This window comes from Cydia amplana, chromosome 19 (assembly GCF_948474715.1).
Source record: "Cydia amplana chromosome 19, ilCydAmpl1.1, whole genome shotgun sequence".
Taxonomy (NCBI): domain Eukaryota; kingdom Metazoa; phylum Arthropoda; class Insecta; order Lepidoptera; family Tortricidae; genus Cydia; species Cydia amplana.
In genome coordinates this window covers 8,982,776-9,001,133 of record NC_086087.1, presented here as the reverse complement: position 1 = coordinate 9,001,133, position 18,358 = coordinate 8,982,776, and the positions used below count along the sequence as shown (strand labels likewise).

General features: G+C 39.1%; 2 protein-coding genes across 5 annotated transcripts in view; one reads left to right on the top strand and one right to left on the bottom strand.

Annotated features, from left to right (window-relative positions):
• Window positions 1–1,148: 1,148 nt before the first annotated feature.
• On the top strand, window positions 1,149–12,834 carry LOC134657151 (L-asparaginase-like). Its single transcript, XM_063512703.1, has 9 exons — window positions 1,149–1,254; window positions 7,311–7,430; window positions 7,803–7,915; window positions 8,296–8,421; window positions 9,018–9,142; window positions 10,324–10,556; window positions 11,475–11,635; window positions 12,210–12,323; window positions 12,778–12,834. Exons 1-9 carry the CDS (start codon window positions 1,149–1,151, stop codon window positions 12,832–12,834), a joined length of 1,155 nt encoding a protein of 384 aa, XP_063368773.1.
• A 2,032-nt stretch (window positions 12,835–14,866) lies between these two features.
• LOC134656893 (flotillin-2) overlaps window positions 14,867–18,358 on the bottom strand; it is a 384,591-nt gene continuing 381,099 nt past the window's right edge. For 3 of the 4 annotated variants that reach the window (XM_063512437.1, XM_063512439.1, XM_063512440.1), the window contains 7 exons: window positions 17,905–18,024; window positions 17,697–17,804; window positions 17,148–17,254; window positions 16,797–16,980; window positions 16,118–16,261; window positions 15,835–15,877; window positions 14,867–15,442 (listed from right to left, as the gene is read on the bottom strand). In XM_063512437.1, coding sequence (XP_063368507.1) covers window positions 15,393–15,442; window positions 15,835–15,877; window positions 16,118–16,261; window positions 16,797–16,980; window positions 17,148–17,254; window positions 17,697–17,804; window positions 17,905–18,024 — 756 coding nt within the window. In that variant the 3' untranslated portion in view covers window positions 14,867–15,392. The remainder of the gene's footprint in view (window positions 15,443–15,834; window positions 15,878–16,117; window positions 16,262–16,796; window positions 16,981–17,147; window positions 17,255–17,696; window positions 17,805–17,904; window positions 18,025–18,358) is intronic. The other variant, XM_063512438.1, reaches the window with a different exon arrangement.

The window sequence follows — 18,358 nt, the reverse complement described above, 5'->3', positions numbered from 1 at the left end:
CGGACGGACGGACGGACGGACGGACGGACGGACGGACGGATGGACGGGCAGCGGAGTCTTAGTAATAGGGTCCCGTTTTTACCCTTTGGGTACGGAACCCTAAAAAAATACTAAAAATGTAATATTTGACGTTTTCTAAGTACCTAATCTTGACATCCGCATCCGCATCCGCATCCGCGGATGTGAGCCTTTAAAAATCCGCATCCGCATCCGCATCCGCGGATGTCAAAAAATCTGCATCCGCAACATCCCTGATATACACACTACAATTACCACACTTTATCATTGAAAATGCCATGCAGAGTTAGCTTGGTTCGCCTCTCCTAAGATACTCGTATATGCATATAAATTATCGTATATAAGTACTATTAAACAACAAAGTATTTATTTGCATGCTAATTAAAATTAATAGTAGGTATCAATATCGGCGCAGCGTAGTTGAGTTGAACACAATTTATGATGATCAATTAAGGTTCATATTACTGTTATTAACTCTAATTACCTAATCATTTCACCGAATTGGATATGGGTATCGCATTTATGCTGCACCTGCTGAAATTGCTTATTTGAATTGATACGGTCTATTGAATTTGCATCAGCTTAGGTCTAAAATTAATTAATTGAAAAGTATTTCCAAATCCAATGCAATTGGAATTGAGATGTTCTCAGCGATTAAAACGATGCTACAAAATCATGAGAACCACCAACGGTGTATTTTGGGCCATGTTATTGGGCATTTATTACAAAACTATAGTTCGTTTTTTTTGCATTAGAAAGAATCAAAAAATGGCGATAGCGAACTAAGCCGGCTTTTCTTTGGCAATGGTTTTCCTGTTTTAAGAAGCTCATACTCGTCAGGAAATGAGTCTTGTTGGGACCTGCGAAGAAGTAGAACTGAAGCCGATTCTAGCTCAACTAAGTTAAGACCACCGGTTGTCTTAGTATTTTCTTTTTTACAATTGTGTATGAATCTAAGAATATACGCTATTACCCGTTGCAATTTTGAATAAGATGATTTGTTTTTAATTAGATGTTCTATTGGGTTATCAGAGTTATTAGGGGCGGGACATGCGACAAATGCTTTGGCCGGTAACATCTCTGGCAGTGGAGACTGGTTACCAGACTTTGGTGCAGTCGGCCAATAGGCCATGTCCTGTTTCAAGAAGGATGGTCCCGACCACCACAAGGAAGAGTTCATTATGAGGTCGGCACCTAAACCTCGAGACACCAGATCTGCAGGATTCTCCTTTAAAGGCACGTAGCGCCAAGAAGCGGCTCTGGAGCTTTCCTGGATCTCTGATATCCGGTTTTTGACAAAAGGACGTAATGAACAAGGAGAAGACGATAGCCAACCCATGACTATCATCGAGTCACACCAAAATACGCAATGGTCTGGTTTCCGGGTAAGTGACTCAAGAACCTTTGTACACAATCTTGCGCCTAATAAGGCCCCGCAAAGCTCGAGACGCGGAATAGTTGTGACTTTAATAGGCGCGACTTTACTTTTAGATGCCAGTAGGTGAACACTCACTAAGCCATCCCCGGCCACGGAGCGGACGTACAGGCAAGCTCCGTATGCTTTCTCCGACGCATCAGTGAAGACGTGGAAAAAACAACCGTACGAGAAAATTGCACAAGACTCAGCGAGTTATATGGATATTATTAAGATAAGGCAGAGTTTTTACAAAGTCTTCCCAGGATGTAAGTATGTCTCCTGTAAGCGGATCATCCCAAGAACACTGGTTTACCCAAAGTTTCTGCATGATTATTTTCGCCTGCACGATACAAGGCGTTACTAATCCTAAAGGGTCAAAAATTTGGGCTATGACTGAAAGAATGTGTCTTTTAGTGACTACCTTTGGTAACGAGATGTCTATGCGAAATATAAGACTGTCTTGAGCGCATCTCCAATTAAGGCCTAATGTTTTAGACAGCTCGTTCTCGCTGAGATCCACACATTCTGTCAGACAAGAATCCTCACCAACGGCTTTAAGAATCTCTTTATTATTAGACTGCCACTTACGCAAGTGGAATTGAGCATTTTCCAGCGTATCTATTACATTACGACATAGTGCCACAGTATCATCTATAGAATGAGAGCCAGATAGGAAGTCGTCTACATAAAAATCCCTGGCGATCGCTTCCTTCGTTTGCTTGTCACTGGACTCTTGTGATAGCTGTAAGAGGCACCGTGTACTCAGAAACGGAGCTGATGACGTCCCGTAAGTCACGGTATTAAGGGAATAAATTTTAAGCGGCTTTGAAGGGTCTGCCCTCCATAAGATCAACTGAAGTTCACGTTGTTCGTCGTCCACAAGAATTTGCCGATACATTTTCTCGATGTCAGCTGACACTACATATTTATGTTGACGAAACCGTAGTAAAATGGAAAATAAGTCGTCCTGAACCATGGGTCCTATTAACTGGATGTCGTTAAAAGATTATCCTGATGTAGTGGCAGCTGAAGCGTCGAATACCACACGCAGCTTAGTAGTCGTGCTAGACTCTCTTAACACGGCGTGGTGGGGCAAATAATACGACGGTAATGAACAGCAAGGCAAAGTTTCACTCATGTGACCCAAAGCCTCATATTCCTCCATGAAATTTACATACCGCTCCTCTAAAAATAGATAGCAAATAGTGCGAGTCGGACTCGCGTTTCAAGGGTTCCGTACATTAAGTCCGACTCACGCTTGACTGCACATTTCTGATAGGTTTTCCTGTCATCTATAGGTAAAGAACTATTTTGTGTATTTTTTTTTCAAAATTTTTAGTTTCTAGTTTCGGAGATAAGGGGGGGTGGTCATTTTTTGCCTATTTTCTTGAATAACTGCGAAACTATTAATCCTAAAATTATAAAAAATATATATTTATTATTCTTACAATAAGCTCTTTCATTTGATATGTATCACGATATAGTTTGAACAACTTTATTTTTTAATTTTCTCATTTACCCCCCAAAAAAGGCCTCCATATTTAAAATTCATTTATTTACGTTACACGTCCATCTTTGGGTCATAAACTTACATATGTGTGCCAAATTTCAACTTAATTGGTCCAGTAGTTTCGGAGAAAATAGGCTGTGACAGACGGACGGACAGACAGACAGACGCACGAGTGATCCTATTAGGGTTCCGTTTTTTCCTTTTGAGGTACGGAACCCTAAAAAAGATTGTATGGCAACTATAAATTGTCAAGAAAATCTTGTCAGTAGAAAAAGGCGCGAAATTCAAATGTTCTATGGGACGATATCTCTTTGCGCCTACATTCTCCAAATTTGCCGCCTTTTTCTACTGACAAGATCTGCTTGACCATCTATATATATACATAAACGCAATATTTCACCGACATAATCGCAATTTTCTTGTTTTGTACGTACCTACGCTAAATAGTCCAAATGAGAGATAGTGTTGAGTAGAACTCGACACTATCTTGCTTCGATCAACACGGAAGGGATGCGGCATTCGCACTATTTCCCCTCTGCCTAGGTACAAGATCAACTGATCTAGCGCGGGTAATAAAACTAGTTGCGCTCAGATTTTTAACTAGACCGAGTCCAGACGCGCGAGTGAACACAGCAGCAGAAAAAATGCCTACTTGCTCGGTTTTTTGTTGTAAAAAGTGGTCGGGGACATCAAATTTACAAAAAGAAGGTGTTAGATTTCACACGTAATATTTTTTTTACATGTCATACGTTTAATTATATTTAAACACAATTATTATATTTTAGTCTCATGTAATTGCTGGATTTATCGATTTTTCTCGCCCAGTACAAATTGCGGATCGGTCGAGCAACAAATCCGACTTCTCATCTCTTGACGAAAATGTGTTAGTGTGCGTGTTGTGACACTTGTGACTCGTCCGTACACAAAAACAGATCGAGGTGTGCAAGTTTTGTCTGTGTAGGGTGTCATTTTCTATGTATTTGTGTCGTCATTACAGATTGGATTTTGTATGCAAGTGTGTGAGAAGTGCGACTGTGTGCACGTTCCCCCCGCGAAAAATGGCAGAATGATTTGAATGTCAAGATATCGCTTGGGCCTATCCCTTCCGACCTGTCGGAAGCCCGTGTTGATCGAAGCTCGACACCCAAATTGAAATGTATATAAAATAATTAAAATACCTAGTCACCTATTTAAAATACTTAAAATACTCAAATAGTCTAAAAATAGTCAAAATAATTAAAATACTAGATATATATGTAATAAACCTAATAAGATTAAATATATAATAAAAAAGAACTGAATTCCATAGTACAAGAATCATTAATAAATAAGTAAGCACATAGATATAATACATAAACATATATATAAATATATTATTGAAATAGAAACTGTACCTACAGAAATTTTCGTACGAAAAACAATATATAAATACATAATTATAATAAATATTATTAGAACTTAAGATTGAAACTAGGGAATAAGTCCCCGCTCTACCTAGTTAATAAAATCTTAAATAATAAAGATTGTAACTAGGTTTAAAAAATTGTAATTCTATTATTATTATTTGAAATCAACAGATTTAATAAAAAAAAAATTAAAACCTTCATTTGTCCTACTAATATTATATAGGTACCGATAAATACGAAAGTTTGTATGTTCTTTCTTTACGTAAAATTAAAAACGGCTCAAACGGACATAATATCACAGAGCTAGGGCCTACCGCAAAAACCGGAATTTGCAAGTTGTGGGATCTTTCTCTTTTACTCAAATGAATGCGTAATTAGAGTGACAGCATAGAGAAAGATGGCAAGTTGCGAACTTCGATTTTCGCGGTTATAGCCCTGTAGGGCTATGATGGCCGGCTCTTTATCATTTGTCACCATGGCTGTCACGTTCTAACAAATATGTAAGTGCGAAAGTGACGCATAGCATGACAGGTGATAAAAATACGAGCATGATAGCTGGTCTGGATACTTTTTATCCCGTATACTGATAATGTGAAAGGGCTCTTATATTGAATAAGTACGTGCCACGTCAACCCAGTCTATATAGTCCCTGAAACCGGTTTATTAAATTGGTTATTAGTACTTACTCATAACTAGGTATGTCAGTTATACTGCACACTAACATTGTACAGATAGATATACAAAGTTACAAACGATGCAACCAGTATTACATTACATTAATATAACACCATAATAATGTATCCTTATTGTTTTTTTTTTGTGATTATTGATAAATTTCTCATTAGGTACTTTATTCAGTTCATAATTCTAAATACAGTCATATTCCACACATGTCAAAAAATACAATAATAAATAAAAACCTTAAAAACTACTACATTTAACACAAGACACTTAACATAAAACTAATACTAGGTAACTAATCAAATATCCCAACCGAGTCATTCCAGGCGCAAAAGTCCCCAACACGCTCGCTGCGTTTCCGCGTTGAATCGCAATAGATAACCTTTGCACCAGGAATGACCCGGAGCGGGGATCAAGTCCCCCCCCCCCTTATTGATTTAATACTACTTACCTAGACCGTATAAATATCAGGACTCAGTAAGAAACATGCACTTTGGGACAACAATAAATCGGTACTTACCTAAACATAGAGTTAGGTCTATAACGGTTCTTCCTTTTTCTTTAACCGGGGAATCCCTGAATGCAAGACGTTTCAAGCCTAAAATGCTCTTAGTGCGACTAACGTCTTTCAAGTTCCTTGCAGAAAATATAACTTGCTGCTTTGCAATACGGCTATTTCTTCAACATTGAACCTAATTCAGTTGTGCCAAATGAAAACAAAGCACACTGCATTGTATCCTCATTGAGTTGATTGAGGTTAATATAAACAAAACAATGGCTCATTGATATTTCATCAGTCGTAGTTCATTCAGTGGCAGAAGTAGTTGAGTGAATTTCAGAACGGTAATAACGCTCAAATAAATAATTTTCACCGTCCTAAATGTAACAGACTTTCATAGAAATCAAATGCACTTAAGTTACTTAATAATTAATGGATTCATTCTAGATTTCAATGTATGGGCAACATGGCAATTTGTAATTAAGGTTTATTGCTGCTGTGTTATACCTGTAGGTGAGTACATTATAAAACACTACTCTCCCGCCCTGGGACACTTTTCAAGGGAGGAGGGGGTTAAGCCGAAGGTGGGGGGGCGTGAGAGTAGTGTTTTATAAATGTACTTACTCACCTACAGGTATAACACAGCAGCAATAAACCTTAATTACAAATGTTGCCGCAAAAAAATGTAGAATGAATACCTATATTATAAGTAAGCTGAGTATGATTATATAAAATCTATTATAAAAAACATAATTTTGCCCACAGATACACTTTCTTAGTGTACTTATCTGTAACTACTTTTAAGTTATTTTGCTTTTACTGAACTGTGACGCGGTGGGCAAAGTTATAAAGTTGGTTACTTTTACGCGATCGGTATTCGTACTATCACGGAATATTTACATCATGACGGTGATGTTATCTGAGCGTTAAGACGGCACTAAATTCCACTTAAGCGTGGAAGTTCACACGTCTCTTATTTAGCATTAGCATTTATATAATTCTGCTACAATTTATCACTGAGAAGTGTTTCATCCAAATACGTGCGTGAAATAATTATTATTGTAATAATTCACTAGGTACGCTAATAAATATGGCGCAAATTAAGAGAGTGCTTGTGATTTACACTGGTGGTACTTTTGGGATGCTGAAAAATGAAAAAGGAGGTAAACAATGGTATACTTAAGACAGTTAAGACTGCTTAGTTAGTCGTATTTATTTTTAATTTAAACTTTGTATGCAACAACAATCTCCGGGCTATTTTTATTTGACACAAATATATATTATTCATTTTTGGCTTGGCAGATCTAATATTCTAATGTGCCTATAAATCTAGGATAAAGGGATAGATTTTCTCTTTAAGTACCTACATTTTATAGGTATTTATTTATATGACTCGTAAAATCCCTAATAGAACCGCTTTATCTTATCTTATTCAGTTGACTCGTAGGTATAACAATAAGCGACCTGTTAACAGTACCTATATCGCCCATTTTTCGCCTATGATATATTTTATATTAAAATAATTATAATTCGCGGTACGTTATGGTTATAACATATTTTTACTAATACTAGGGGCGTACCTATAAAACTTAATTATTAATTATGTTTTTAATCGGTCAAATCTATTTACCTATCCCTTAGCTTAGGTACATTGAGTACGTTTGCTAAATTGATTAGGTGGATCTATTAGTCAATTAACCTAGCACTAGAGGACGTGTAGGCAAGTTTCGCTCATTGTTAGTCTTACTGTTTGAGTTTCAAGAGAATGATTTATTTCAGTACTGGTGCCACAAAAGAACATAGAGAAGGTGATCAGGCGCCTGCCACAGTTACACGACGAAGAGTACTATAGGACGCATCTCGCTAGCTCCGACAAGAAGGAGTATCTTGCTCTGCCAGGTTTGTCTTTTAATCATGGAAATAAATAAATAAATGGGGAGACCTAATTGTCTTATCAAAAACCCCTTGCACTGCCCGGTTATGTCTTCTACTCTTCTAAGTATGGTCGTCTATGAAGTAGAGTGCCTAAGTGTTTTGAGAAAACTTGTTCTTTACCGCTGCCTCTGTCATACATAGCACCTTAATAATAATAAATAATCTAATCAATAACGTCAACCAAAATAAGTATATATACCTATTTGAAGTAGGCTCAATTGTAGATGACAGATAAACATAATGAATTAAACAAAATTTTAAGCTAGTGAAGCTACATATAATATTAACTAATTTTTGTCGTAGATAAATGTCCGAAATAAAATATTTTCTTTGCAGATGGAAAGGACACAGAATTGAAGATCTTATACAAAATCCACGAGTACGAAGAACTGAAGGACTCTTCAGACTTTACTCTCGACGACTGGATCAAGCAGGCCAGAGATATCAAGGTAAGTACTTTTTTAATGTGTAGTTACTTGGAGCTGAATGTCGGGCGACGGTGTAAAGGGCGACGCAGGCACCCTGTATGTCAGAGCGCGCAAAGCCTACAGTGTAAAGGGCGCCGCAGACGCCCGTTTGTACGAGCGCGCTTCGTGCGCTCCAAATGCCCTTACAGTGAAGGGCGTTTAGAGCGCACGAAGTATGTACCTACATAAGAGCGCGCAAAACTTACAGCGTTAAGGACCCCGCAGGGACCGATACCTACCCATAAGTAAAGATACAAACTTTAACAATCGTATATTTTCTACAAAATAAATCTCGATCTGATTGAACTACCGAAGCTTTCTCGAAACCTCACTCTTATACACACTGTGTTTATCTTTCCTAGAAATACTACCACGACTACGACGGCTTCGTGGTCTTGCACGGCACGGACACGACGGCGTACGGCGCCTCCGTGCTGTCCTTCATGCTGGAGACGGTCGGCAAGACCGTTGTGCTGACTGGCGCACAGGTAACACGCGAGTTTTTTCACGAGAAAATAAAAAAAACAATGGCGTAGCTCTGGGGGTTCGCGAGATCTACAGCATAAGGCCACTAGTTTGTGTATGCAAAAGCTAAAAGTCGATGTCTCGTTGGTCACAATAATTGGTTGCTTTACCACCGATATTAACACCGATAAATAACAAGTAAATACCTAACTAGTCTATCCTACTTATAGGTAATTAGAATAATTGATTATGGAAATAGTTCCGAATTCTATTCTTAAATAGGTAGGCTAAAATATTGTAATTTATTAATGAAATAAATTAAAATCATACCTATGACAAGATTCTTCTAAACGAATTAAGTATTCCAGTTTACAAAACTATTTAGGTTTAACTTAACTAAACACGAACCTTTAAATACAATCCACTCGCACGAAAATAACCAAACACACTCTTATTTACTTCCCCGATTCACACAGTACTGACCAAAACTGGCTTCTTGCATATAAAACTTATTTGAGGAGTCGATCAAGTCTAAGCACATTATGATTTAAACTTGACACGTGTTTTGCAAATTATACTTTAGAATTATTAATATAAGGTATGGTTTTGTCTGTCGCAGGTGCCCATCTTCCAACCACGTAGCGACAGTAACAACAACTTTTTATGCGCGGTTCTGATCGCCGCTACCCAGCTCATTCCAGAGGTCACTGTGTTCTTTGGAGCCAAATTGTTCAGGGGAACAAGGTAGGTACCCAGTGCCGGCCCGAGCCCTTGATCAGGAAGAGCGAAATCGGGTTTTGGCGCCCTTCGTTGAAGTTTTCAAGCGTATTTTGGGCGCGTCTTTTAAAACTTTTTTTTCTCATTTGCCATTTTGGCGCCCCCCTTGCCATCCGGCGCCTAGAGCGGCCGCTCCACTCGCTCTACCCTAGGCCTGTAGTTACCTATGAAAACCATAAATAACTAGGTATTATGAAATAGAATGAAAAATGTTATTGTATAAATTATCTAATTATATCGAATTATTAGTCGCAGCGCATTTCACCCGCATCAACCTAAGATATCTTAAAATTCTTAACCCAGACCAGCGAGATTTGCTGACGAATGATAATTGAATTGACCTCCATGTTGCAGACCTTTTTTTGGTCAGTCGAAAGGCGTGTTATGCAATTAGATACTCAGACAACCGGATTTTGGCCTGTGAGTTTATTGACCTCTTATGATAGCAGCAGTTTGGTGTAGCTAACTGTAGTTTATTTTTATAATTTATAAACTACCTATAAAAGACGCAACTAAGCAGATACTTTTAGCCATACGAGTATGGTTTGGTTAGGTCTTGTTGCAAGTGGACAATTGGGTACTTTCCTCTACTTAAAATAAATTATTTCACACCATGCGCGAAATAAAGCACCAGATAAGATAATTATTAGAAAAACATAGATAGCAGTTATTTTTAAATACTATTTCTATTTAATAAATTGGATTGAAATATAAAAAAGTAGGTGAGTTGACCGTGACGTCACTACACACGTTTTCATATAAATTCCATACAAGAATTGCTCGTTTAAAGGATGTTTAAAGGTATTAGATTAGAAAATCGTTTTGACAGTTCTAAAAAAAAGGTGATATGACTAGTAGGAAAGTAGCCAATTAACAAATTTTCAGTTGCCAGGGTGAACGATAGTACAGTCGATGCCATAACAAAAGTATTTACTTTTCTATACAGCTAATATACCGACGTGGGACTGGCGACTTAAGTACCTATATACTTACCTAAAACAGTTGAACTACTTATTACCTATGTGAATTTCGACATCGGAGAAAAAAGTTCACCTGATATAAGTTCGACTGCATCTAAATATTCGTTTCAAACGTTTTGAAATACTGATTCAGTTGGTGGCAATAATTTGAGCTGTAACAATCCACAGAGTAAAGAAAGTGTCAAATACCCGCATCTATGCGTTCGACACCCCGAACTACCCCCCGATCCTGGAGGCCCGGACGACTTTGGACGTGGACCCAAAGATGCTGATCCACCCGCCCGGATCCGTGCCGGACGAGTGCCGGATACACGACCGGCTCTGCCGGAAGGTCTACACGCTCAAAGTCAACCCGACCATCACGGCTGAGGTCATCAGATCTGTGTTCCAAGGAATGGAAGGTACTTACGTATTTATTTTTTCTGGGAGAATAGAAAATAGGTGTCTTTCGCGACCTCTGATTTACGAAATTCGTTTCTCTCTCTTTGTCACACTCCAACAAGTCTATTGTTATGGATTTCACATTCTTAAGTCATATGCTATGGAAATCAACTAGAATCAACTTAGTGATTCGTTAAGGTACCTACTGACTCTGATATTTGTTTTAATATTTTTTCCTTTTTAAATCAGCACGTGACAATTCGGTACTTCGACCAAAAGCGTAGTCGCACGATATTAATTAATATTTAACGTTTTATAAATATACGATTGAAATCATAATGATTTGCACATTAACTACTAGTTGGTATAGGTACCATCACCAACTCGGTGGCCCGACCATGAAGTACAGTCCAGACGAGCTGGGCAAATCGACCGATTTGATCAGGATAATAATTGGCGCCAATCTCATCTAGCGTCCACACGTACACAAATTTAATTACCAATTTGCATTCCATAGATACTACTCGTAACTTCGAAAATTGGCATTTTTGTGTCCGCACCTGCTGATTTGATCGGGGAATCAAATTGGCGTTTGCGGCATTCGGACAATTTCATCAGATTGGCGAAAAATTGTCTCGTCTGCCGGCCTAGCCAAGGTGACAATCGCTATCGCTTCGACAACGAAACGCTTTGTGTCTCTCTATCACACTTCCATATTAGTGCGACAGTGACAGTTGCGTTTCGATCGCTACGGAGCGTAAGCGATTGGCATGTTGGCTACACCGCCTGGACTCCACTTGACCCGACTAAGCGCGGCGCGCGATAATTATGCATTTGAGATATGCCAAAGTACCTACTTGTTATTCGTTCACCGGGATTAGTAAAAATAAATGAAGATCAAAATCTGAGTAGGTAATCTATCTTGGATCATTTTCCAGGCGTAGTGCTAGAAACGTACGGCAACGGCAACATCCCGATCAAGCGCAAGGAGATCTACCACGAGATCGAGCGAGCGATCAAGAATAATGTGTTAGTCGTCAATGTAACGCAGTGCATCAATGGAACTGTGCAGGGGAAGGCCATTTATGAGACCGGATTGGTGAGTTCCTAACTGCAACATTCGGAAAAAAGAATTTAAAATAAATTGCTTATCTTCTTAAGGTTATTCTAAAGTAAAATCTTTGCTAAGGCTTCGTATTAAGTCTAAGAACAAGTCGCTTTGAATTTGACGCGAATGTAGATAGCGCTGTACTGCTCCGTACATTTGGTACATTAGGCGAAAATTCTGGCTACCACAAGTACCACACACCACAGTTACTACAAAAACTATTTAAAGAGTCATCTAATAGCTGGACTCTCATATTTGGGACGATTCATTCGATGACTTAACACCTCTAAGCCATTAAATGACTCCTTATTAAATGCTGTGTTTATTTATGTTCGCTGTCCGTAAAAGTATGCATAACCACAGAATAAATAATAGTACTAGGTACAGAAGACTCACTCTATAACAAAACGCGTCTGTTACGATCAGCACAGATATGGCCGCTAGGTGGCGACAGCGCCACGCGCGGCTTATGGCTAGCCACTAAAATTGGTGTGGAACGGATGTACTTTTAGCTACCTGGCATGACTGACACGCCTGGCATAACCAAGTATTCTGTATCTTGCAGTTGCTGGTAGAATGCGGAGTGGTGCCGGCGTTCGACATGACAGCGGAGGCGGCGTGGGCCAAGCTGTGCTACGTACTGTCCAAGACTGAACTCAGCTATCAACAGAAAGTAGAGGTGGGCTCGGTTTATCGTTTGTTATTGTCTGTCCGTCTGTCCAATGACCGATATATCCGCACCGTAGCACCGTAGGTTCAACGCCAAAAACCGATTAATCGGTCACAGACCACAGAGCAGCATAGACCTACGTGCATATGCATAAAGTTCAATTTCAGTTTTGACACTTCGGTGATGTGGCGTCATCGTGACAGTTTTTGTGTTTGACACGGCGTCGAAAAGGTTAAGTTTAAAAACCCAAAAAAATTGAAAAACTCTCAGGTAGGGTTTGCAATCCGGATCCGAAATGTATGAAATTATCCGGATCTGGATCCGGATCCGCGGATATTCCCATACTTTTCGGATCCGTCGTGCAAACCCTACTCTCAGGCAAAAAACTGAAAGTTATATTATAAATTAGGCATAATAAGGTCATTTCGAAATTCAGTCTATATTGTTTTTATATTCTTTTCAGTTGATGAAGACCAACATTCGTGGCGAGCTGTATAATCCGAACCACGTTGCTGGTTAAAGTGATTAAGATTTTTATCCTAAAGATATTCCATGTGGACCATGTGAGTTATGAAATTATGAATAATGTTTAATATAAGAACACATTTATATGTCTGTAGATGCTCGAATAAGAAAGTAACAATTAAAAATGAACTACTTATTTAATTTGTTTCTATTTGCATATTCACAAATATTATTGCGTTGGCGTTTTGCAGTTCCCTCTACACCTGCAATCTGTGGGCGCAGTATACGCAACGGGCATATAGGGCCCTTAGGGTCCAGTACAATAATGCGTTCCGGGTGCTGATGGGGCTGCCTCGTTTTTGTAGCGCATCAGGGATGTTCGCGACGGCGCGCGTGGGTTGTTTCTATACTACCATGCGTGCGCGCGCAGCATCCCTGGTGCGCCGTGTGCGTGGCAGTCCCAACAGCATCCTTCGAATGATAGCGGACAGGGTTGACTGTCCCTTGTCGCACTGTGGGGGATTGCATTCCCCCATCGGTGTTGTGTTGTTTTACATTTTTGTACCTACTAACCCCCTAGTTTGTAAGCTCTACTAATAAAAATGTGTCCATGTGTTACACGAAATAAATAAATATTCATTCATTATAAGGTCGCCAAAACGACAAATGACCATAAGTACCTACATCAATACGGAATTACGGATACGGATCTTCAAAAATCCAGACGATTCCATCATGATTAAGAAGTAGGTAGAAGGGAGTTGATAAAATAAATAAAACATCAGTAGTTATTTAAAAAAATATTTTCATTGTACGCCATTTTGACATTGAAGTTACATTAATATCAGAATAAGAAATATTACTTATTGCCATGCAAATAATAATAGATAAAATAAACCCCGACTAAAATGACAAATTATCAATACTTAATATAATAAAAACAATAAAAAATAATTCAATAAATAAGAAGATAGCTACTTAATACATTAAATTTGCGCTATATCCTTTACTCCTGCATAGGGTTTGCACGACGGATCCGAAATGTATGGGAATATCCGCGGATACGGATCCAGATCCGGATAATTTCATACATTTCGGATCCGGATTGCAAACCCTACTCCTACACAAAACACATTATAAATGTCAGACACCACAATACACTTACTTAGTTACATTATTGTAATACAAACTCACAACTATTTCTTTGGTACAATAACCATCAATTTTGATCACCAATTTCGACACCCATTTTGTCAAAAATACCAAATTTTTATATTGCTGTTTTTAGAAACATCTGTGAAACAACATCAATCTTCACTAAATATAGGCTTGAATTTTTTTTAAATGCATTCTATTCTGATCCCAAATTTTCTCTATTCTATTCTATGTAGTTGAAGTTTAATTTTTTAGTCTAATTTGTCAAAAGGGTTGACAACAAGGAGTTCTCCGAGCGTGTGGGAGACCTTTGTGCATATAGCTTACATGCACATGCATTTGTGATTAAATAATATCAATAAATCTATCGATTTATTTCATATGTCTTTAGTTTGTGGCTATTGGGTAGGTGAAAATAAATAGTACGTCTATGCAAAACAAATTCCACTGGAATTTTTTGTTGTTCTTAAGATTGTTCACTATGTCAAACCACCGCCTTTTCTGTCCAGAAACGACCATATCTATTGACTGTCGCCACATTCCCCAACCCCAATCAACGCTTATAATTAACATTCCCAATAGCTTCCGATTTTACATTCATAAATAAAACACACAAAACTATTCGCACACACTGGGCAGTGCTTGACACAAATTTTAAGACTGGTTACAGACGATGTGCGCCGAAGGTTTTTAAGCACAAAGTTCCAAGAACTCTACTCCTGCCATCTCCTGCAGATCTAATCAAAACGTTGGAATATCATTAAAGCTTTGGTTTCCTCCGATAGCGGTGCCGTCATATAGCGGCCGTCTCCATACAAATACTACGACATCCATATTTAGCCGTATTATTTAGTATGGAGACGGCCGCTATATGACGGCACCGCTATCCTAGGAAAACCGATCTTAACAGACTGACAGTGAACAGTGTGAATGTAGCGTTGAGTATTCTAAGGATAACTTTTTAAATCGTACGTAACGTTGCCATGTCGAGCTTTTACAGGTATTCACTAGTCTAAACCAGTCTTAAAATTGTTAAACTACAAATATTCTACACAGTACAAAATCTAAAGGTCTTTTAGGGCTAGTTGATGTAATCATATGCATTTAAAACTATAGTATTCTTATCCGTTTTATGTAATTACTGACATACGGTGGGGTATATTTTCATTAAAGATAAAAATTACCTACCATACACGTATTAATATTGCTTGGAACTATTAACAAATGCATTCGTCTCGATATAGTCTCCGCAACGAGCTAGGCTAGAGATACGATGTAAATATCACAATACTATTATAACATCTACACACAATTGCTCGAAGACTACTGTTTACAAAGGTACACATACATAATTCTATTTCGAAAAATATTTCACGTCAATATATTAAAAATGAGCTTGCAAATAGGTATACAGCCAGATCTTGAGGGTAACCGCATTCGTGTCGGGGCTCTGAGCGCTTAGCAAGCTGCAACCTTCTTGGTCGAGTTGGCAACCACAGGGGGTTCTTCTGGAACAAAGCATAGAACTTTGGTAGCAGACTTTTCAAAGCGTATCAACAGGGTTTAGCAGTTGGTTATCTAATGTTCTTTAAAAATATAAAACTATTATGAAGTCTTTTTTATTACGTAGGTTTCTATTAATTCTTGTCTTAAATCTCATCTCTCAAAATCTCATCGGAAGATCAGCGCTGGAAGTCGCCAGCAACATGCTGAGGTGAGACCATTTTGTGGCACTTTATCCTTTTATTCTCTGTTATATCTCTTGTTGTCTCTTGTTACATCTCTGTTATATCTGTTACATCTGTTTCTATTTTGTGTTTGTGCTCACGAATAAAATTATTTCTATTCTATTCTAAATCTAATCATGTAACTATAATGGCAGAATGGTGAAAAATCTTACCAGGAGCGCTGCCACCAGTAGCCGGGTGCAGACGTTTTAGCACCTGAAATCATAAGAAGACAATAACTGACCTGTTACACTTTATATTGTGCATAAAACACATAGGTACCTACCTAATTGAAAATGTCAAAAATAAGTAAAACAAAATTAAGAAGTGTTATATATTTGTTCTAATTGATTATGACGACAGAAGTGTTAACGAGACGAGTGGAGATATGAAGCGAATGTTTGGATGCTGCTATGCAACATGTACCTAACAGCTGTTTAGGGTGTGTGTACATACCGCAGTGAGATCGAGGCCGGTGAGCGTCTTGAGCGCGGGCGGCAGGCCGCCAACCAAGCGCGCCACCTCGCCCGTGGCGCCGTTGTCGCCGACCAGCACGATCTCGTCCGTCTTGGCCAGCGGTGCAGACACCTCCGCTGCGATCTGAAATGTTCAAACAGGTTACATTACTACTTGAAAAACCAAACATACTTTAAAGGATTTCAAACCCAAGTGATACGACAACGGTCAAGCGTCTGATAGGGTGGACAATCCATCGTAGTAACGAGATGGATGCTGCATTGGTTACCTATAGAACTCGTGTAAGAGTTGTAACCATCCTCATCTGGGCACCAGAAATTAATGTTAAGTGGCCAATATTTCTAATAAATTGGGGCCTTCTCGAGTGTACCGCAAGGTTCTCATCTAGGACCTTCATTGTTTATAGCTACGTAGATAACTAGCTTTTTGATCAAGTGAACATCAGAATCAGAATCAAGTATTTTATTCGTGATAAATTTAAAACTAAAATTACATACAAGAGTATAACTAAAAACTACAAATATTCATAAAATTAGTAAGCGTTAAAGTTTACCACGAAATGGGCTCGCCTCAGCATAATACTGACCCGAAAGTCAGCGCTGATCTTACGGCGAGACCATTTGTGGGCCACGATCTCAGCCGTACACCATGTTCTTACCTTAGGCAGAGCCTCAAGGACCAGCGCCATGAGCGCGGCGTCTCCGTACTGCTTGTACACCTTGGCCTTGGCCAGCATGCGCTCGGCGTCAGCCTTGCCGACGTCTCCGATCGCCAGAGCCTCGGCCAGACCGAGGACCTTGATACGCTCGGCGTCGGCCTTTGCGCCTTCCACCGTTTGAGTGCTGGAAACAAAATAAGTAATATGTAAGAAAGTAGTTAAGTTATGCAGCAAAGGTACTTGGCGCATTTCATTATTACATAAGACGATTTTTGGCAGATTTTGAGGTTAAGTACAGTACAGACTGAACTGAAAACATATTGAACTGTTTGCATAAGCGGCTAAACTCACCGTTTGCCCTCGGCGATGGCCTGTAGGCGGTAGGCCTCGGCTTCGGCGGGCAGACGCACCGTAGATACCAGCTCCTCCTCGCGACGGAGGATCTCCATCTGCTCCACCTGTAACCCCAACCCCACACACGAACGGTTATGGCGCCTCTTTAATACCACGATCAAGTTAGGAAGTGGTATAGTCTGAAGGTGTTAGCAACCTGAGGAATCTCATATTTAAAGTTGCTTTGCCGATCATTTAACGAGTAACTATGAGGATTCTCATATATGACGATTATGTTCCTCACTGGCAACCCAATGTAACCTTGCATAAGTAGGTAGGTATAGTGTAAGAGTAGTACTATTTTTGCTAGAAGACATACTTGGTAGTGACACAGTAACCTTTTTATTACTGGATAATTTACATCAACCCAGTTTTCCTATGAAAGCTGGGCAACCAAACAATCTGATCTTTTTTATATTTGTTTTGGATGCATATTTCCGCTCGCTTTTATGTTTCTTTTCGAGATCAAAAGGTACAAGTTTTGCATCTACGGATGGACGAACATACCTCGATCTGTTTACGGCGCTCCACAATTTCGATCTGAATTTCTTCGTTACGAATCTTCTGTTTAATCTTCGCGGCTTGCAACTCGTACGCTAAAGCTGCTTCGGCTTTCTGCAATACAGAGATAAAACCAGAGTTAAATGGTACAAAGGTAGGAAGTAACTTCAGTGTCAAGAACATTTTCTGTTTTAAGCAAGAACTTTTCACTTACAGCTGTGTTAACTTCCTGGTCGAACTGCGCCTTCTGCAGCTTGAACATCCTGGTGTTGTCCTCTATCCTGGTGTCCATCGAGTACTTCACGTCCATGGCACTCTTCTCGCACTCAGCTTCCTGAAGATAAACCAAAGAGCACGTTAAAAAAGTCACAAACATTACTTTCTTGATTTGCATATTTTTGTGATGTCTAGTAAATAGTGGCGATATTCATAAACGGCTGCTACCTTAATCAGTTGATGATCGTCATTTGTCCCTATCTGTCGTTAAGCCATAGGCAAACGACGATCATCAGCTGATTAACTTAGCAGAGGTTTATGAATAACGCCGTAGAAGTTTAGGTCTCGTATTCGTACTACCTACTCGGTTGTAGGTACGTACTACAACCGATTCATTCATGATTTTCAACTCACAACTCATGGTACGTGACGACAGGTGTAAAAGTAAATAA

Bases quoted from the DNA above. Each gene is read 5' to 3' on its own strand.
- LOC134657151 (XM_063512703.1), top strand. From the start codon at position 1,149: ATGTCCTGTTTCAAGAAGGATGGTCCCGACCACCACAAGGAAGAGTTC. The intron at 9,143-10,323 runs GTAGGTACCCAG...AACAATCCACAG, and splicing joins AAATTGTTCAGGGGAACAAG to AGTAAAGAAAGTGTCAAATA. The intron at 11,636-12,209 runs GTGAGTTCCTAA...TGTATCTTGCAG, and splicing joins CCATTTATGAGACCGGATTG to TTGCTGGTAGAATGCGGAGT.